The 21617-nt window shown below is 50.5% G+C and overlaps 1 protein-coding gene across 2 annotated transcripts in view; it reads left to right on the top strand.

Moving 5' to 3' along the window:
• Positions 1-21617, top strand: part of LOC147659483 (uncharacterized) — a 254835-nt gene that overhangs the window by 115392 nt on the left and 117826 nt on the right. For both annotated transcript variants that reach the window (XR_015307229.1, XM_086951720.1), the window contains exon 9: positions 10839-10940. Coding sequence is in view for 1 of the 2 variants with exons in the window: in XM_086951720.1 (XP_086807846.1) it covers positions 10839-10940 (102 nt within the window). In the remaining variant the exon portion in view is untranslated. The remainder of the gene's footprint in view (positions 1-10838; positions 10941-21617) is intronic.

Raw genomic sequence — 21617 nt, 5'->3', positions numbered from 1 at the left:
TCTCCTCGTCGTCCGCTCCGACCCTGGAGGCGGCGGCTGTGCGGTGGTGGCAAGTGGCAGTACGGTCCCCAAGTGCAGGACGTACCCAGCCAAGTGCCGGTGCAGCTGTGCGCTCACAGCTGGGCTGTCGGGCAGGCTACCGACCTTGTGGATTCTCGCAGGGCAACTGTCCGTCTTCGCAGGTGAGTGGCTGCTCGTTGTGCAGTCACCTCGAGAGCTCGGACCGGACGGGTCCTCCTTCGCTTTGCTCTCGGGCTCCCGGTGCAGTTGCGGTCACGGTGTTCGGGCCAGCAGCGGCTGGTCCTCACTTTGCTTTCGCTGTTGCTTTGGGCCCCGGTCACGGTGGTCAGGTGGATGTCGTTGCCTTGGAGGAGATTCCTCCGTGGTGCTGCGGCGATGGTCAGCACCCGCAGTCGCTTTCTTTCAGGGGGTAGCGTCCACTGGTCCTGGGACGCTGGTCAGGGGGCAAGTTCAGTTGCAAGCCCTTGGAGATCTCTTTAGCAGAGTTTGGCACAAAGTAAAGCAAAAGTCTTCTCGTAGTCTTTTCTCCTTCCTCTCCTTCGGCAGCAAGGCACCAGACACAGGCAAGAGTCAGCACCCTTCCTTGTCTCTCACGGTCCTTCTCGTCGGGCAGAGTCCTTCTGTGGCCCAAACCGGATTTAATTTTCAAGGAGCAGGGCTCCTTCTTTTATAGGCCAATTCTTTTGTTCTTGCAGGCCAGGGGGGCCTTTGCATAGCCACTCTCAGTCCTTGAGTACCCCGGCGGGTGTACTCCGGCTTCTGCTTTCAGTGTGAGGGGCAGGCGCATCAGACGCCCCACAGGGGGTGGAGCCAGCATTGTGTGGACAGGGGCGGCCAGAGTACCTTGTTGATGGGGGCTTCGCCCTTCCTGGGCCAGGGGCCGGCTGAGTCATCCGCCGCTCCCCAGGAGGGTGGAGCCAGCATTGTGGTGGCCGAGCACAGCTACAGTTAGTCAAGAGGCACTCCTACCTCCCACTAAGGTGTAATCTGCGCATTCACCACCTGTCATCCCTCCAGCCCTGTCACTCACACATCCCAGACAGTCAGATACACATACCAGCAGAGGCGGGCTGAAATGGTTAAGCGAGCAAATGCTAACTTTCTAAAAGTAGCATTTGCAAACCCAGGATACTAAAATAAACTTGACTACAAGAAATATTTTATCATCCTGAGTTCAGGCATACTAAACATGACTCGCTACCATGCTCCTTGAGCCTGCGGGGATTATAGGGTGTAATAATTCCAGCAGCTCAGTCTGGCCTAATGGAGCAGGTAGCCTTCAATAGTGAAATACGGTCTCGGTTGTAAGTCACTACTAGGACATGCCACACACATCAGGGCTTGTCCTACCTTACACCTACAACGCACCCTGCCCGCAGGCCTACCATAGGGGTGACTGATATGTAGTCAAGGGAAGGGTCGAGGCTGGCAAGTGGGTGCACTTGCCCAGCTAGCGTGACAGTACGGGACTGCACGCGGGTTCTGCGGTCGCAGTTCCCAGACACATCTTTACGGCTGCTTCGGTGGGCGGCGCAACCAGCGCTGCAGGCCCACCAGCAGTATTGGCATCTACAAGCCCCGGCACTCTCTAGTGCGCTTTACTAGGGACTGACAGTAAATCCAATGCACCAATCATGGATACCAATCGTATGTACAGTTTTACAGTAGGGAGCACTTGCACTGCGGCACGGATCAGCCGTGGCGCAGTGCCCTGAGTATCGGAAAACCAGCAAAACATCGGAGGCACATCAGCAAAAAGTGGAAGGGAGACTCACGCCAAGGTGCCAGGTCAAACATGTGTCCCCTCCAGCTGAAATGTGGGGGGAACTACCCTTCCCCAGGGAGTTCCACATCACTAAGGCGGAAAAATCTGGACAGACCGTCAGCGTTGGCATGATCGGTGCCAGGGCGGTGTTCCACCGTAAAGTCCATACTCTGTAGAGAACTGGACCACCTCAACAGTTTCGGGTTCTCACCCCTCATCTGCATCAACCATCTGAGGGGCCTGTGGTCCGTCTGAACTCGGAAGTGAGACCCAAACAAGTAGGGTCTTAGCTTCTTCAGCGCCCAGACCACAGCAAATGCTTCACGCTCTATTGCACTCCACCTACTTTCCCGTGGAAGTAACCTCCTACTTATGAAGGCTATGGGTTGGTCAAAGCCCTCCTCAGTCATCTGTGAAAGAACAGCTCCTACACCATGCTCTGAAGCGTCTGTTTGCACTATGAATTCTTTGGAGAAATCCGGAGCCAGGAGCACGGGCGCCGTGCACATGGCAGTCTTCAGGGTGTCAAAAGCCTTCTGACAGGTGTCAGTCCAAATCACATTCCTGGGCTGCTTCTTCGAAGTCAGCTCTGTCAAGGGGGTCACGATCGTGCCATAACCCTTGACAAACCTCCTGTAGTACCCAGTGATCCCCAGGAAGGCTCTCACTGCAGTCTGGGTCTTGGGGGGTTCCCAAGCCAGGATGGTCTCAATTTTGGGCTGCAAGGGGGCTACCTTGCCACTCCCAACTTGGTGTCCCAAGTACACCACGGAACCCTGCCCAATCTGGCACTTGCTTGCCCTGATTGTGAGGCCTGCTCTGCGCAGGGCCATCAACACTTCCCAGAGGTGTCGCAGGTGTTCGGGCCAGGTGCCACTGAACACCGCGATGTCATCCAGGTAGGCGGCACTGAACTCGTCCAGTCCAGCCAACACCTGGTTGACCAATCTCTGAAAGGTGGCAGGGGCATTCTTCATTCCAAATGGCATAACCCGGAACTGGAAATGCCCATCTGGTGTAGAGAATGCCGACCACTCCTTTGCCCCATCGGTCAAGGCGATCTGCCAGTACCCAGACGTTAAATCAAACGTGCTGAGGAACCGGGCAGCCCCTAGCCGATCAATGAGCTCGTCAGCTCTGGGGATGGGGTGCGCGTCAGTCTTCGTGACTGAATTGAGTCCTCTGTAGTCCACACAGAACCGGAGTTCGGGTGTGGCTCCCGGCGCAGCAGCCTTCGGAACCAAGACCACGGGGCTGGACCAAGGACTGCTGGAAGACTCAACCACCCCCAGGGCAAGCATCTTGGAGACCTCCTCCTTGATGCATGCCCGGACCCTGTCAGTTACCCTGTAAGCCTTATGCTTCACAGGTAAGCTGTCTCCAGTGTCCACATCATGGACGCACCAATCTGTGACACTCGGAACCAGGGAGAACAGGTCTGGAAACTGCCCCAGCAACTGGCGGCAGTCCTCCTGTTGTTCGGCGGTCAGGGTGGGTGAGAGGTTAACTCCATCCACTGACCCATCTTCCTCACAGGCCACCAAGAGGTCAGGAAGAGGCTCTGACTCCTCCTCCATTCCGTCATCGGTTGCCAACGGGGCTTGAGGCGGTTGACATGTAGGACCCGCAAAGGGTTCCTGGGCGTCTTCATGTCCACCAAGTATGTCACGGGGCTCTTGCGCTCCACAACCTCAAATGGTCCTGTCCACTTATCCTGAAGGGCACAGGGCTCCACTGGGGCCAGGACATACACCTCTTGTCCAGGCTGAAGCTCGACCAGAGTGGCATTCTGGTCGTACCACCGCTTCATTTCCTCCTGGCTCGCTTCCAGATTTGCCTCTGCAAGTTGTCTGAAGCGTCTGGTCTGGTTTCTGAAGGCCAGCATGTAGCTATATACATTCTGGGGAGGTTTCCTGGGAGATTGCTCCCAGCCTTCCTTTACCAAACTCAGCGGTCCTCTCACGGGGTGACCGTACAGTAGTTCAAAGGGGCTGAACCCTAGGGACTTCTGTGGCACCTCGCGATATGCAAAGAGCAGGCATGGTAAGAGGACGTCCCACTTACGCCTCATCGGACCTTCTAGGCCCATGATCATGCCTTTCAGGGTTCGGTTGAATCTCTCAACCAACCCGTTACCTTGGGGATGGTAAGGCGTGGTGAACTTATACGTTACGCCACACTCTTGCCAAAGGGACTTCGTATACTTCGATATGAAATTGGTCCCCCTGTCGCTCACCACCTCTAGAGGGAATCCTACTCGTGAGAAAATTCCCATCAGTGCACGTCCCACCACGGGAGCCGTCACTGTCCTCAGAGGGATGGCTTCAGGGTACCGGGTGGCATGGTCCACCAAGACCAGGATGAACCTGGTACCCATGGCTGTCTTGGGGTCCAGAGGCCCAACGATGTCAATACCCACTCGCTGGAATGGCGTACCGACCACAGGGAAGGGTTGGAGGGGAGCCTTGTTCTTCCCTCCCGTCTTCCCACTTGCCTGGCAAGTCGGACAGGTTCTGCAATGAGCGTCTGAACTCTTATGCATTTGGGGCCAGTAAAAGTGGGTGACAAGCCTGTCATAGGTCTTGTCCATCCCCAAATGTCCTGCTAAAGGCACATCGTGAGCCAGACCCAGTAGGAAGGCTCTGAACTTCTGGGGTACCACCAGCACACGGGCTGACCCAGGTTCAGCAGCCTTAGGCTCTGAGTACAGGAGGTCGTTCTCCCAGTACACGTAATGTGTTTTGGCCTGAACACCATTGGCCTGGTCTGCAGCCTGCTGCCGCATACCCACGAGAGAAGGGCATTCTTTCTGCTCCTTGCAGAATTCCTCCCTGGAGGGTCCTCCTTCTTGCTGCCAATGGGTCAGCTCAGGCAGGTCCCCCAGTTCGGCGATCTGTTCCCCTGTAGGCTCCAGGGCATCCCCCTCAAGGTCTGCTTCCTCCTGGACCGTGGGAACTTCAGGAGCCGGTTTCCCGCGCCCCCTGCGCCTTCTCCCTAAGGCCGGTTCCTGGGCCTCTCCTTCAGGCCCCAGGACCTCTCGATCACCCCTACTGGCTGCCATCGACCGGGTGGTCACGCACGCCCAGTCAGGCAGACCCACCATCCGCAGGTGAGTCGTCTTCTCCACCTTTTCCCAAGGGGAGTGCTCCAAGTCGTTCCCTAGCAAACAGTCAACAGGCATGGTTTTTCTCACACAGACCTGCAGAGTACCAGAGACCCCCCCCCACTCGAAGGGAACTTGAGCCATCGGACACTGACTCTCTGAATTATCAGCGTTGATAACCCTACAGTAGGCATGGGGTACAACCTGCTCTTGAGACACCAGGTGCTGCCTCACTGCAGTCACACTGGCTCCTGTGTCTCGAAGAGCCTCAGCTTCCTTACCATTGATGATCACCACCTGCCCATATTTCTTAGTGTTAGAGGGCAGGTAGTTCGTAGGGATCATCTCGCTGTCTCCTAACGAGACCAGGGTCATGTGAACGGGATCTCCACCCCCCGGGACCATCATTTCTTCTCCCAGGTGAACGCTAGTCACTTGTCGGGGCGGAGCACCAGTGGGTGCGGGTTTTCCAAACAGGCGACACTTGGGGTCACTGGATATGTGCCCAGGCTCGCCACATTTGAAACAATTGAAGGGCCCCTTTGGAACAGGTTTACCTGTCGGGCCCCATTCTGCTTCGGAGGTGGGGGAGGCTGAGAACCCTGCTGCGGGCTCCCCTGGGAACTACTTTGGGGGCCTTTTTGGAACCCTTTCTGTTTTCCCCCCTTGTCCCCCCCCCACTCTTCTGCTGGGGACCCTGCCCACTCTTGGCGGAGTCTCCCACGGGACCCTTGTGGACCCTGGTGCTGAGCCAGCGGTCCGCCTCCTCAGCAAGCTTCCTCGGGTTGGACAGCTTGCTATCGATCAGGTGTTGGCGTAACTCAGGAAAACAGTGATCAGACAAGTGCTCCCATGCAATTAAATCAAAGAGACCTTGAAAATCATTAACTTTGTTACCTTTCACCCAACCATCCAGTGCTCTGCAAAAGTAAGTCACATACTCCACATACGTATTCCCAGGCCGCTTAGTACATCCCCTAAACTTCTGTATATACATTTCAGGGGTAAGCCCGTACCTGTTCATTAAAGCTTCTTTCATGTGGGCATAGGATCTCTGATTTTCAACGGGCAAATCTAGCAAGGTATCTCTCCCTTCGCTAAGGAACCTTCCCCACAACCCCGCTCCCCAATCCTTGTCAGGGACCCGGTGGGAGGACATGGCTACCTCGTATGCCCTAAACCACTGTCCTATGTCATCCCCCTTAAAGAACTCCTTAACTACGTCCTTCGGGATGTGCACTCTTGACTCTACCTGCACTGGCGATGCGCTGCCACCAGAGGGAGGACGATCCAAGTCTCTTTCCTTGAGACTTATCTCCCTCATTTTCACTTCATAATCCATTTGGTGCTTTCGCTCTTCCAGCGCCATTCTTTTGGTTTCAAGCTCCAGTTGGATTTTCAATTCTGCCAGCTTTCTCTCGTGATTCCTTGTTTCCTTCCTGTCCGCCAGCTCCTCTGGCGACAGGCCTTTGCCAAAGCTGTGCACGCTGTCTTGCCTCTCGAGGTCGAATCGATCCCCAAGTGCATTCTGCTCCTCCGTTGCATTCTGCTCGACGGGGGCGTCTTGATCCTCCGGGGTCTTCCTGGACTCTACCCAGGCTTTCAGGGCCTTGTAGAGCTCTGGCTTGTTCTTGCAACCAGCGTGCGGAACTTTGAGTTTCCTACAGAAAAACTTCAGTTCAGTTTTGGAGTACTTATCCAGCTTTGCGGCGTCCCACTCCACCTCCAACACCTCGGAGGTCGTGGACTCCGCTCCATCCAGGCTCTTCGTGCCCGGCATGGCTTCTGAGCTCGGAATCTTCTTTTCGGCAAAATTCAAAAGCAAAGTCTGTGGCTAAGTAACTGGACCGTAATCCTTGTGTAGTGGTCAGAAGCTCAGGTATAGATATCGCAAGTGTAAATTCGAAAATCCTCACTGCTGCGTCCAATGTAGGAAGGGGGAGTCTCTAGTTGGCGCAGTGCAACACTAGCGACAAGCAGGGACTCTCCTCTTCCTCGTCAGGGCTGAGGGTTACCTTCCAGACAACCTCTGCTTACCCTCTAGGTAGTGTGGCTTAAGCAGTCGCAGGCTAATCTTTGGGGCATATAGGTTAAACCCTTGCAATAGTACACCTTTACAACCAACCCACCACACAACGAGACCAAACTGTATTCTGTAAAAATATATATCTTTATATAGATTTTAAGCAGGCTTGTGAATACAGTCAACGTACTTTATGATAACGGTTGCAAGTTACTCAGTTCAGGTTACCACAGTTCTCATAGCAGTTCTTTCAGGGCCCTTAGGCCGGTGTTAACCAAAGTTCTTGTGGAGCCGGCGGCTTCCAGGGGATCTGTCCCACGTCGCGTTGCCTTCCCGGGGTCGCTGTTCGTTGCGGCTCTCAGCCGAGCAGGTCACGGGTCATCCGGGGCAGCGGTGTTCTGTGGCGGCAGGGTCCTCTCCTCGTCGTCCGCTCCGACCCTGGAGGCAGCGGCTGTGCGGTGGTGGCAAGTGACAGTGCAGGACGTACCCAGCCAAGTGCCGGTGCAGCTGTGCGCTCACAGCTGGGCTGTCGGGCAGGCTACCGACCTTGTGGATTCTCGCAGGGCAACTGTCCGTCTTCGCAGGTGAGTGGCTGCTCGTTGTGCAGTCACCTCGAGAGCTCGGACCGGACGGGTCCTCCTTCGCTTTGCTCTCGGGCTCCCGGTGCAGTTGCGGTCACGGTGTTCGGGCCAGCAGCGGCTGGTCCTCACTTTGCTTTCGCTGTTGCTTTGGGCCCCGGTCACGGTGGTCAGGTGGATGTCGTTGCCTTGGAGGAGATTCCTCCGTCGGTGCTGCGGCGATGGTCAGCACCCGCAGTCGCTTTCTTTCAGAGGGTAGCGTCCACTGGTCCTGGGACGCTGGTCAGGGGGCAAGTTCAGTTGCAAGCCCTTGGAGATCTCTTTAGCAGAGTTTGGCACAAAGTAAAGCAAAAGTCTTCTCGTAGTCTTTTCTCCTTCCTCTCCTTCGGCAGCAAGGCACCAGACACAGGCAAGAGTCAGCACCCTTCCTTGTCTCTCACGGTCCTTCTCGTCGGGCAGAGTCCTTCTGTGGCCCAAACCGGATCTAATTTTCTTTTATAGGCCAATTCTTTTGTTCTTGCAGGCCAGGGGGGCCTTTGCATAGCCACTCTCAGTCCTTGAGTACCCCGGCGGGTGTACTCCGGCTTCTGCTTTCAGTGTGAGGGGCAGGCGCATCAGACGCCCCACAGGGGGTGGAGCCAGCATTGTGCGGACAGGGGCGGCCAGAGTACCTTGTTGATAGGGGCTTCGCCCTTCCTGGGCCAGGGGCCGGCTGAGTCATCCGCCGCTCCCCAGGAGGGTGGAGCCAGCATAGTGGTGGCCGAGCACAGCTACAGTTCGAATCAAGAGGCACTCCTACCTCCCACTAAGGTGTAATCTGCGCATTCACCACCTGTCATCCCTCCAGCCCTGTCACTCACACATCCCAGACAGTCAGATACACATACCAGCAGAGGCGGGCTGAAATGGTTAAGCGAGCAAATGCTAACTTTCTAAAAGTAGCATTTGCAAACCCAGGATACTAAAATAAACTTGACTACAAGAAATATTTTATCATCCTGAGTTCAGGCATACTAAACATGACTCGCTACCATGCTCCTTGAGCCTGCGGGGATTATAGGGTGTAATAATTCCAGCAGCTCAGTCTGGCCTAATGGAGCAGGTAGCCTTTAATAGTGAAATACGGTCTCGGTTGTAAGTCACTACTAGGACATGCCACACACATCAGGGCTTGTCCTACCTTACACCTACAACGCACCCTGCCCGCAGGCCTACCATAGGGGTGACTGATATGTAGTCAAGGGAAGGGTCGAGGCTGGCAAGTGGGTGCACTTGCCCAGCTAGCGTGACAGTACGGGACTGCACGCGGGTTCTGCGGTCGCAGTTCCCAGACACATCTTTACGGCTGCTTCGGTGGGCGGCGCAACCAGCGCTGCAGGCCCACCAGCAGTATTGGCATCTACAAGCCCCGGCACTCTCTAGTGCGCTTTACTAGGGACTGACAGTAAATCCAATGCACCAATCATGGATACCAATCGTATGTACAGTTTTACAGTAGGGAGCACTTGCACTGCGGCACGGATCAGCCGTGGCGCAGTGCCCTGAGTATCGGAAAACCAGCAAAACATCGGAGGCACATCAGCAAAAAGTGGAAGGGAGACTCACGCCAAGGTGCCAGGTCTAACAGTCTCGGACCATTGTTTGTTTATATCAATCATGTACATATGCTAACTTCGGCAGATCCTCGCTATGTTTTGTTTACTCTCAGTATATTGAGTTGATTATAAATGAGTAAAGTTACAAGGGGGACTAATAAAGTTTTAATTTGCGTGTAAGTTTGGCGCTGGCGAGTAAATCTGCGTGGTGCTTGAAAGTCTGTGAGCGCGCGGATCCCAGTGCAGGGATCGGGTAAGCGCTTCAGTCACAGCTCCTTTGCACATTCAATAATGACAATAAACAGCATAATCAGGAATATACTATATGTACTATTTATCCATGCCCGTGAAAATAATTGTGGTGAAGAAATACATTTTTGTAATAAGTCTACTAATAAACAAACTGTCACTCATTTATTACTGCGATGCAAAGGTTAAATTCCTCATTCCTACTGCAGTGTAGGGGACCTCAGAAAACGGTGCTTCTTGTCTCAGGCTCCCTTCAGTAGGACCAGACACAAGGCGTGGTTATTGTGATGCTTTCACTGCAGGAGTTTCTGCTATGCCAGTCGGCATTCAGTCAGCAGAGCTTACCCCTCTGCTGCCTGTGGACTCCGTCATGCTCTCAGGAATGACCTTTCCTTACCCGTAGTTGATGGCATTTGCATTTGCACATGGTGTGTCTCTGGTGACATAAGTCTCTCCCTGACCAGGCTCTATCATTCTTGCTATTTGCACAAGACATGTGCGAGGATTGTTGCTGATGAGAAGGACTCGAGCAGAACCCAAACCAGCGTCCTTGAGACAAGTATCCGAGGCCACTTCATTGCCCTGCAAGTCCTTCTGTCTGAGCAGTGATACAATCCTGGCCTCTTGTGGCTTTTCACTCACATTTGTGTACAGAAATCCAGGAAGAAACAAAATAAAGATAATCGCAAATCCGGATTCAGATACTCTAGACCTGGGCACGATGGGGCACATGCAGCAAGGTAGGATTTTGCTAGTCCTGAATTGCGATTATTAAGGAATTGCAATTAAGAACTCGCAAAAGCCTATGCATGTAGGAATCACTATAAAAATAGCGATTCCTAAACAATCCTTAATTGCGACTCGCAATTTGAGAGTCTCAATTAAGAAATGGGTTCCCATTCATCCCTAGGGGCCTACAGGCCCATAAGAATTAATGGGAGATTGCATGTGCAATTTGCGAGTACCAATAGGTATTCGCAAATTGTGCTTGCAATTTGAAGGGTGTCCCCCTGTTGCACCCCTGAAATTGTGATGTGCACCCATGTTGTGCACACACATGCCCCAAGAGCATGTGTGTGCACAGCAATAAACTTTGAAAAATGCACTTTAGTGCATTTTTCAAAGTTTTTGCAAATTACCGACCAGTTTAATTGCTCTGTAATTTGCGGCCCCAGATAGTGAAATCGCTATTTTAAAGTGGTTCTTGCATTGCATTTAAGGAATTGCAAATTGCGATTCCTTAAATGCAATTGCAATTTGATAAATCGCAGTTAATTGCGAAATCTTTAATTGTGAGTGCCTTGAACTGTGATGCATCGCAAATATCCTTTTTGTGGGCGCAAATGACCGATTTTTGCGAATTGCACCGTTTGTGCTCGCAAAAATGGTTGATGCATGTGCCTGTGAGTGTTTTGTCTAGTTTGATGGCAGACAGTAATGCAGGTTTTATATATTTCTCGAATGTAACTTTTCTGACCAGACTTTTCTGTTTTTTTTCTTTTAGGTGATTTTTTTCTGACATCAGAGTTCTCGCTTTTAGAAACCATCTCAGACAACAACAGATTGCTTTTACAGCTGAAGGAGGAAGTTGAAGTGGGAAATACTGGTGAGCATTCTTTATTGATTGTTGTCCAAGGACTCAAGTGCAAGAAGACATTTGTTTGTAATTTGCTGACTGTAGTGCAGAATGCAGTAACACGTTTGTGATGAGTTGGCTGAGGGGAGGGAGGGCGCAGAGTGACGTGTTTGCAAGTGGTTGGCTCAGGAGTACAAGTGGAGAGAACATGTGCTTGTATTTGATTTGCTAAAGAAGGTTCTTTCAGCTTCACTGGCGGCCTCTGTAGCAGTCTTCCATCAGGGTGTATTCCAGATGTTCGGTGGAGGCACTTTAAGGATGCTCCCTGATAGGACATTCCTTCAATCTCGTTTGGATTATCTCACAGTGAAGCCGCTGAGCTTGTGCCAACTAAATGATAGCAACAACCTATGTTTTACACATTTCTAAAGAACAATAAGATTCCCTTTTCACCTAAAGTATTAGCTCATATTGGAAAATATCTGTACAAAACGGTAGTACACAGGACCAACTCATTTCAATAGTGCCACTAAGATATATGTCCCCTAAAGATCAAGAGACCATTTTTTTCCGTTATGAAAAAAAACAATAAAAACAAGTGAACATCGAATTAAAATCTTTCTCAACAATAACACTGAAAAGCCATTATTCACAGTAAAATGATTAAATATGTGGATATATATATATATATATATATATATATATATATATATATATATATATATATATATAAGTATTTGTACACAACGGACACTTGGCAACCAAACTACACAGGAAAAGCACTGCTGGCAACAGTATCCTTCACGCCAGCAGTGCACACCCCAGGCATGTAGTAGATAACATCCCACTGGGCGAGCTGCTTAGGATCAAGAGAATCTGTAGTACAGAGATTGACCTTGATATCTGCACCACGGAGGCCCTTGATCGCTTTAGACAAAGGGGTTACCGCGAATCTATCTTAAAGACAGCTGTGCAGAAATCTAAAAATAGAACTCGTGAGTCCTTGCTCGATCAGACACATAATAGCGTGTCAGACAATGTCCCTGATGATAATACCGGGGCACCCAGGTTAATTACCTCCTATAGTAGACAAGCGAGACAAATAAAATCCATTGTGACCAAAAGGTGGCCGGTCTTACAAACTGACCAGGTTTTGAAACCTAGATTGCCTGATGGTCCCATCGTGACCTTTCGGAAGGGCCCTTCCCTTAGGTCACATATTTGCCACGAATTTCCAGAACTTAGGAAAAAACAGGATTGGATGAAATCCCTATTTGGGTTCAAGCGCTGCACTTCTTGCAGGGCGTGCAAATTTGGCAAGTCAACTACTCAGTACAATACACCTTTTAGTCCTGACCCTATTAACATCAAGGGTCAATTCACTTGCAAGACTGAGTTTGCCATTTACGTCCTGACATGCACATGTGGACTCAGATATGTCGGTAGTACGCGACAACCTGTGCATGTCAGGATTCTCCAGCACTTACGTGCCATCGTCAACAATGATCCATCTTACCCGGTGGCCAGGCATTTTAAGAGCATTCATAAAAATGACTTACAATGCCTGACTTACTTTGTCATCGCTTCAGCGGACAAACCTACCAGGGGCGGCGACAGGGACAAGTTGCTTCGGAGACTTGAGTCCCAATTCATTTTGGAACTAGACAGTCGATTTCCAAATGGGCTTAACACTACAGATGATTTGCATGTCTTTCTATGAACATTTTTGGATTATTTTTAGGTTAGTTAGTTTTTTCGGCAGCCGCCTCATACCTCCAGGTTCTTTATTTTCCCCGATATATTAGTTTGTTTTCTTAAAATGATTGTGTTACTTTCACTACTTTTCCCTTAATAAGTGGCTTCATAGCTGTTGCCATACAAGTCTCTCTCACTTTTCAGTTTTCTGGTGATAGTAAAGTTTTTTCATTCACTTGTTTTGGACACAGCCACGTGGTACTATTTGTGAATGTCTGTTTTCTGCCCAACTATATTGATAATATGAATTAATATTGCTTCTTCCCTATAGAATTCATTTCTTTTGGAGTATACAAATTTGGCCATTTACATTTTAATACCTATGCTCTTCAGTGCCGTATTATATTGAATACATCCATGACCTTGCCATTTTGGATTTTATCCTACTGTTTACATTCTTTGCGTAATTTGCACTGATGGCACTTGTCACTTTATATGTCCATATTGCATTTGCACTTTATGGAAACATTTATGCACTTTATTGCATATTTTGCACATTGACCAGGTTGGTTTACACAAATTGTATTGTATTCAATTGAACCTTTAATATGGCTTTATAAATTGTATTTTTTTGCATTTTATGCATCTATTTACTGTATAAAAATTACTGCATGAATGTTCTATTTTAAATTGGCCTTACATCATATTTCCATAGAAGCAATAGATTTATTACCCGATTTGTTCACTAAAATCTATTTTAGCCACTTCCAATATAGTTAAAAATAACTTTTTAAATATAACCTTTGGAATTGTTTGGAAAACAGACTTCCCAGTACTTAATTTGGAGTATGTCCTTTATCTCTATGAACACATGGTGCTATGTATGAAAAAAACAGAAAATAGAGAAACAAACGCTATTGAAAAAAGCTGTGAAGCACTGGCTATTTAACTGTGAAAGTTTTACTTACTGACTGTCTGTGAGCAAGGGCGGATGCCCTAAACGCGTCAGATTTTGTTGGACTCAGCTTGTTAATAAACGTTGTGCCTTCAATCACGTTGGATTCGTGTGGTTTTCCTGGGTCGTTTTGACGGAGCTTTGGAAACTGCTGTTGATATATATATATATATATATATATATATATATATATATATATATATATATATATATTCACATTCCTTGGTTGCTCCAAAAGGTTGCGGTCGGCCCCGCGGGAAGTGGCGTGGGCGCCGGTGGAGCCAGCCGGTAAATTCAATTGTCAAACACTTCGTAACAACTTGTACCACGCTCTCAGGCACTCAATAAACGCCAGACATCGGCAGGTTCCAAGGGTGTTTAATGACCCCTTACAACATGTTTCGGCTTACGGGAAGCCTTGTTCACGTAAGTTTGTGCAACGCGTTTGTGCAGTGTAAATACTGAAACAATAACAACATAGACAAAGGACACAGGTCGCAGGTCGCAGGTCACAAGCCCAAAAGTTTGGTTCGGCCATGTTGGAATGGTTAAGTTACGTTGTTAATACATCTTAACAAACACAATTCAAAGAATCAAGATTTTGACCCATAACTAACATCTCACATGGTGACATGACACGAGCGGTAAAAGAGAGCGCTCACGTGTTATGGCCAAGCAAAGTCATGTAAAATTAACACGCATGCAAATTGAAAGACATAATCCATTGATGATGGCAGAGAACAGTCACTAGGTAAAATACCAGGAGTTAAACTACGTTGTTAATACATCTTAACAATCACAGTAACTACACAAATGAATAAACTTGTTTCAAAGGCTCAAGATTATAACCCATTGTCTACACTTCATGACAAGAAACGAGCGGTTAGAGTGAGCGCTCAAGTGTTATGGCCAGGCAAATTCATGAAAAAATCAACATGCATGATGTTTAAGAGATATGGTCAATGATAATGGCGAGGACAGTCACTAGGTGAAATACCAAGAGTCATAGAGTGCCTACAGTGTGGGATAGTAGGCACCGCTTGCCATAGAACAGTCAGGCGACCTAATCAAAGTCTATGTTAAAAGTGAAGCCAGTGACGGCGTGCTCTTATCTTATATCAGGAACGTGTTGTGAAGATAACCGGTGCAGGTGCAGTGAAGGGTCTCATTCTCAGTGAAGTTCCTGTGAATTAAAAAGACAGATGTTAAAATCTAACATGAACAAGCATTTGCAATGCAATAGGTCTCGCATTAGGAAAGTTTGAGCTATTGGTATTGTAAATTACAAATTTTTTATTTATTTTTTGTTTTTGAAAATATCGAGCTTTGTCATTTCCAATGTTAATAGTTATAACTTTCGCAAATGTGACACCTATAGCACTTGTAATGCAATTTTTGTTGCATTTACGTGACTTACATGTATTGATATTACAAATAATGGCTTTTAATTTTTTTAAATAATTTATACTTAAATAAAAGTCATTGTAATTTATACAATAGCTTAAACTTTTGTAAATAACTTTTGTGAAAATTATGTTCAGTGTATTTTATTGTGTCGAAAATCCAAGAACAGAAGTGAATTATTAACATCTATTTGTTAAATTTGTAATAAATCTTGAAATATTGAGAGAACATATTTGAACCAGTTGTTTAATGGTTGCACAGATTGATGCTGTGGTGGCGCTGAGTGATGTTGTAATGACGAACGAGTGATGCTGTGGCGTTCAGTGATGCTGTAGTAGCGCATAGTGATGTTGTGGTACCGTGAGGGGGGTGAGGGGTGTGAGGGTGAGTTTGATGGGGTGAGGATGGGTGAGGGGGTATGAAGGTGTGTGTGAGGGTGAGCGTGTGTGGGGGTGAGGGTGACGGGGTGTGAGGGCGACGGGGTGTGAGGGCGACGGGGTGTGAGGGTGACGGGGGTGAGGGTGACGGGGGTGAGGGTGACGGGGTGTGAGGGCGACGGGGTGTGAGGGCGACGGGGTGTGAGGGCGACGGGGTGTGAGGGCGACGGGGTGTGTGGGTAAGGGTGAGAGGGGGTGAGAGGGGGTGTGAGGTGAGGGATGTGAGGGGGAGGGTGTGAGGAGGGTGGGGGAGGGTGTGAGGGTGTGTGAGGGTGAGGGGGTGTGGGGGTGTGAGGGTGAGGGGGGGTTAGGGTGAGGGGTGGGTGAGGGTAAGGGGGTGGGGATGTGAGGGTGTGGTGTTGTGAGGGTGAAAGGGTGAGGGGGTGAGGGGGGGTGAGGGTGATGGGAGTGAGGGTGGGTGAGGGGCCTTGAGGGTGTGTGTGAGGGTGAGGGTGTGTGGGGGTGAGGGTGTTCAGGGGCTGTGAGGGTGACGGGGGTGAGGGTGACGGGGGGTGAGGGTGACGGGGGGTGAGGGTGACGGGGGTGACGGGGGGTGAGGGTGACGGGGGTGTGAGGGTGACGGGGGTGTGAGGGTGACGGGGGTGTGAGGGTGACGGGGTGTGAGGGGTGTGAGGGTGAGGGGTGTGAGGGTGAGGGGTGTGAGGGTGAGGGGTGTGAGGGTGAGGGGTGTGAGGGGGGGTGAGGGGGTGGGTAAGGGGGGATGAGGCGGAGGGGATGGGGTTGTGAGGGTGTGAGTTTGTGAGGGTGAGGGGGTGTGAGGGTGAGGGGGGGTGAGGGGGGGTGAGGGTGATGGGGGTGAGGGGGTGTGAGGGTGAGGGTGTGTGGGGGTGTGAGGCTGAAGGTGTGTGAGGGTGTTGGGTGTGAGGGGGTGAGGGTGACGGGGGTGTGAGGGTGACGGGGTGACGGAGTGTGAGGGTGACAGGGGTGTGAGGGTGACAAGGTGTGCGGATGAAGGGGGTATGGGGTTGACAGGGGTGTGAGGGTGACGGGGGTGTGAGGGTGACGGGGGTGTGAGGGTGAGGGTGACAGGGGTGTGAGGGTGAGGGGGTGAGTGTGTGAAGGGGTGAGTGTGTGAGGGGGTGAGTGTGTGTGAGGTGGGGGTGTGAGGGTGAGGGGGGTGAGATTGAGGGGGTGTGAGGGTGAGGGGGTGTGAGGGTGAGGGGGTGTGAGGGGGTGCGAGGGTGAGTAAGTGGGGTGAGAGCGTTGTGAGGGTGAGGGCACGAGGGTGAGTGAGGGTGTGGGGGTTGAGTGAGGGTGGGGGAGAGTGAGGGTGAGGGGGTGTGAGGGCAGAGGGGGTGTGAGGGCGAGGGGGTGTGAGGGCAAGGGGGTGTGAGGGTGTGTGTGGGAGGGGGGCGAGGGTGTGTGTGGGTGGGGGTGTGTGAGGGTGTGTGAGGGTGGGGGTGTGTGAGGGTGTGTGAGGGTGGGGGTGTGAGGGTGAGTGAGGGGGTGTGAGGGTGAGTGAGGGGGAGTGAGGGTGAGTGAGTGAGAGGGTGAGTGAGGGTGAGAGGGTGAGAGGGTGTGTGAGGGGGTGAGGGTATGTGAGGGTGAGGGTATGTGAGGGTGAGGGTATGTGAGGGTGAGGGGATGTGAGGGTGAGGGGATGTGAGGGTGAGGGGATGTGAGGGGGTGTGAGGGTGAGTGGGAGTGAGGGGGTGGGGTGTGTGATGGTTGGTGAGAGGGTGGGGGTGTGTGATGGTGGGGGTGTGTGAGGGTTTGTGAGGGTGAGAGGGTTGTGAGGGTGGGTGAGGGGGTGTGAGGGGATGTGAGGGGATGTGAGGGTGGGTGAGGGTGAGGGGATGTGAGGGTGAGGGGGTGTGGGGATATGGGGGTGAGAGGGTGGGGGAGTGAGAGGGTGGGGGAGTGTGAGGGTGTGTGTGTGTGTGTGTGAGCGTGGGTGCTCACCTGCCCCACCCAGCTCGCGCTGCGACGTCTTGGCTCAGGAGACTCATCTCAAGAATTGAGATGAGTATGCGAGCGAGGGGGCACAGCAAATGTAAAATGTAAGCATCGGAAAGCCTGCTGCCAAGGTGGACAGCAATGCAACAACGTCAGGTGCCCGATGAAGAGAGAAAATCGTGGTGGCTCCTCAGAAAAGAGGGGAACGAGATGCAAGACCAAAATGGTGGTCCATCAAAACCGAAACCCAAGAGAAACACAGCTGTGAACCAAGAGCTGCGCCAGACAAAAGCGCACGCTGAAAACTGCGTTTGATTACTGGAAGGTACGCTACAGGTTCGCTCCCGCAGGAGGGCTTGAAAAGCTTTGAAAGCTCAAGTGGGCGGTGTGATCTAAACTCTGCTACGGCTACCGAGAGCAAGGCAGCCTGATCTCTCTCACCAAAGGGAGGGTCACCTGGCGGTCTATATCTCGGAAATAACCCGGAGCGAATATGTCACACAAAATGGTGACTTAGATCGACTGAGCCCAGCACCAGCTCCGATACACAGTTAGAAAGCGCTGTTAGAAGATGATGTAAGCTTCTGGGGGCTGTTGGGAAGCGGAGGGCGCATAGGGCAACAAAACAGTCCTGCATGATCAGGGGTCAGAGATATCTTAGGACCGCCGGTGCGGGCAGCCGAGTAAGCAGGTCACGGGCATCACTTGAGAACAAGGCCTGGTTACTGGTTCTATCGCCGACGGGAAGCTGGACTGTTCGACGGGCTGAACTGGAATCACTGTCTCCCAAAGGTGCCTAGAAGAGTTCCATACAGCGCTTCACGTAAGGAGCGGTGCCCCCCACCTCACTGTCTGCAGCCGCTGTGTGGCTGGGGTCCCGCATGAAGTTTCTGGAGGTACGCGCTACTTAAACACTATTCCCGGAGTGTGGGCGCTATATTGCTGTGGTGACCCCTGCACTTTTATCGGGAAGGAATCTACGTGAGCGCTATACTGCAGGAAGGCGCTGTACACGAGCTCCAGCCACAGTGCCGCTTTGTTGCCGTGGGAAGGAGCTATGTGTGGCTGGGGTCCCGCATGAAGTTTCTGGAGGTACGTGCTACTGAAACAGTTTTCCCGGAGTGTGGGTGCTATATTGCTGTGGTGACCCCTGCACTTTTATCGGGAAGGAATGTACATGGGCGCTATACTGCAGGAAGGCGCTGTACACGAGCTCCAGCCACAGTGCCACTTTGTTGCCGTGGGAAGGAGCTATGTGCGCGTTACATTCGACGTGTGGGCGCTATACTGCAGTGCCGGGCTCCAATTACTCGTCGATCTCCGCAAAACGACCGAATTCTGCCGTGATACAAGCGGAAGCAAAGCGGACGAAGACAGGAAAGGGGACAAAAACGGTAACACAAGGAAAACGAACCCGCCAATGCAAAGGGGGGAAACAGGCAGTGAAAGTGAAACCACAAACAAAGGGTGTACGGTGTCTAACAGCGACGCTGGGCAGAGCTGAACAATTTACGTACTTACACGTCTTTATAGAGCGCGGACTTTCCCCGAAGGCGTCAGAGCACTTCACAATAGGAACAGAAATGTACAAGCGAGCAGTTAACAACAAGTAATTTTCCCGCAATCACAAGTTGCCGGTCTAGGTTGCTGCACGCTTTCATGAAGCAGAGTTGCTGGCAGGAAGTCAGGCATCCTTGCCCGTGACATGGGCGGGGCCCGTGACGTGGCCGGAAGAGGCTGGTGTTGCTCGTTGCGCCGGAGAAAAGGAGCTCAGCGAGGGGACGGGACATAAGAGCACGGTGAGTGGAGGGGGGGGATATGTGTGTCTGTGCGCGTGAGCCCCGTGAGTGGTGAGGGAGGAGGGTGCGTGTGTGTGGGGGGGGGGGGAGAATGTGTGTGCACAAGCTGACTTTGCCTGTATGTGTACGCGCGCGATGGCCAGAAGCTGACTTGCGGTGAATGTTGAGAACAGGGGATGTGCACTGCGCCGGCTGGGCGTGCGCGCCCACGAGATGAAATCGCCGATGGGAAACTCGTGCACATCCCCTGTCTTCACATTCATCGGAACACGCCAACAAAAGATGTCTCGCAGACAGCAGGCTTACGCCTGCTTTTTACGTCTGCGAGACCTAAAAACAGCGTTTGCAGTAAGTCAAAAAAACTTGATGGTAGGCGCTAGGAAGAGGGTATGAGAGTGAACACAGCAGATACAAACAGTTTATACATAGTCATCTTTGAGATGAATTGCAAGCTCTTCATCATGGTTAAGCCCCCCCGGGGTCTTGGTTTGGAAATTGATTATATGTCTAGATTCCCTCTGTCTCATTTTTAGGACCCGATTTCCACCCCTGGGATTTCTCTCTATTTGTTCTAGAATGAAAAATCTCAGACGGGTGGGGTCAGAAAAATGAAATTCGCTGAAATGGCGTGCCACCGGGTATTTCGCATCCTTGTGGATGATGGCACGATAGTGCTCTAGGATGCGTTTCTTGGCATGGGCGGTGGTACTGCCAATGTACCAGAGTTCACATGGACAGACAATAACATAAATGACAAACATGGTGGTACAGGTCAAGAATTGGGTTATCTCTTTCTTAATGCCGTTGTATTCTACTCTTTTGACCAAGGTACTGTTTTTGCAGGCTTTGCAGTGGCCACATGGGAAAAATCCCTTGAGGTCAATGCCTTGATTTTTGGAGTAGTCGGTGATGTCACTGCGGACACAGATGTCTTTGAGATTTTGACTTTTTCTATAAGTGATGCTGGGTCTATCCGGGATCAGATTACCAATTACGCTATCACTTTGCAGAATATGCCAGTTTTTATTGATTATTTTTTGGATCTGCTTGGATTCCTTATTGTAGGTGAGAATGAGGCGTGTGACACTGTCAGTAGATGTGCTATCATCTTTGACGGCGTTGTTGAGAGTATCACAGTGTTTAATGCTGTCAGCTTTTTGTTTGGCTTTTTTGAGTACCCAGGCCGGATAGTCGCGCTGCTTGAATCTGTCTAGCATGTCCTTAGCCACTTGTTGGTAGCTGGCATCAGTGTTGCAATTTCTCCTTGCCCTCAACAGTTCCCCATAGGGAATACTCCATTTCAGAGGTTCAGGGTGGTTGCTCAGTGCATGGAGAATGCTGTTGCCTGCAGTTTCTTTTCTAAAAAGTGTTGTTTGGATCTGATTGCTGACAATGTCAATTCTGACATCCAGATATTCTGCCTTCTCCTTACTTATATTGCTCGTCAATCTGATGTTTTTATCATTGAGATTGAGACGGTCAATAAAGCCAGAGGCTTGTTCCTTGGTGCCATGCCAAACCAGGAAGAGATCGTCTATGTATCTCCACCAGGTAATGACATGGCTGATTTCTTCACTGAACGATGGGTCCGCAAATATCTCTTGTTCCCATTGGCCCATAAAGAGATTCGCAAAGCTCGGCGCAAAGCTAGAACCCATCGCCGTCCCCGTCTCCTGTCTGTAGATCTTACCATCGAACAGGAAATAATTGTTAGCAAGACAAAATGTCAACATTTCAAGGAGCATTTTGTTATGCTCCTTGAAGCGCATGGGACGGTTCTTAAGGAAATGATCACAGGCCTCTGTACCTTGTTGGTGGTTAATAATGGTATAGAGGGCCTGGACATCCATGGTAATGAGCAAAAAGTCTTCATTCCATGTAAGAGTGTTAAGTTTAGTCAAAAAATCTTTGGTGTCTTTGACATGGCTCTTGAGACTGCATACCCATTCTTGCAGATAATGGTCTATGTATTTAGACACATGTTCTGTTACACTGCCTCTAGAAGAGACGATGGGTCTCCCGGGAGGGTTTTCTCTACATTTGTGTACCTTTGGAAGAAGATACAGGACAGGTAAGGTGGGGTTGTTGTTTCTCAGAAATCTATATTCTTCCCACTCGATTATTCCCTTGTCCTTCCAGCGTTCCAACAATTCCCACATTGCAGTTACACTCATATTGTATGCTTCATAATTACTGGAAGCATAGTAATTTACATCAGAGAGTTGTCTGTGGGCTTCCATCGTGTATTGATCTCTGTCTAAGATCACAATGTTGCCCCCCTTGTCAGCGGGGCGTATAACGATGGACTGATCATCTATCAGAGAGCTGAGGGCTTTTCTTTGATCTTTGGATAAATTGTCTTGTCTCCAGAATTGTTTTTTATTCTTGGATCTGTGAGTGCTGAGCTGCTTGCTGACACACTCATGAAATGTGTCGATGGCATCATGTGCCATAATAGGGATAAAGGTCGACTTGGGTTTGAATGTCGAGGCAGAGCAGC

This window comes from Lissotriton vulgaris, unplaced genomic scaffold, assembly GCF_964263255.1.
Source record: "Lissotriton vulgaris unplaced genomic scaffold, aLisVul1.2 SCAFFOLD_2085, whole genome shotgun sequence".
Classification (NCBI taxonomy): Eukaryota; Metazoa; Chordata; class Amphibia; order Caudata; family Salamandridae; genus Lissotriton; species Lissotriton vulgaris.
This window is presented reverse-complemented; position numbering and strand designations above follow the sequence as displayed.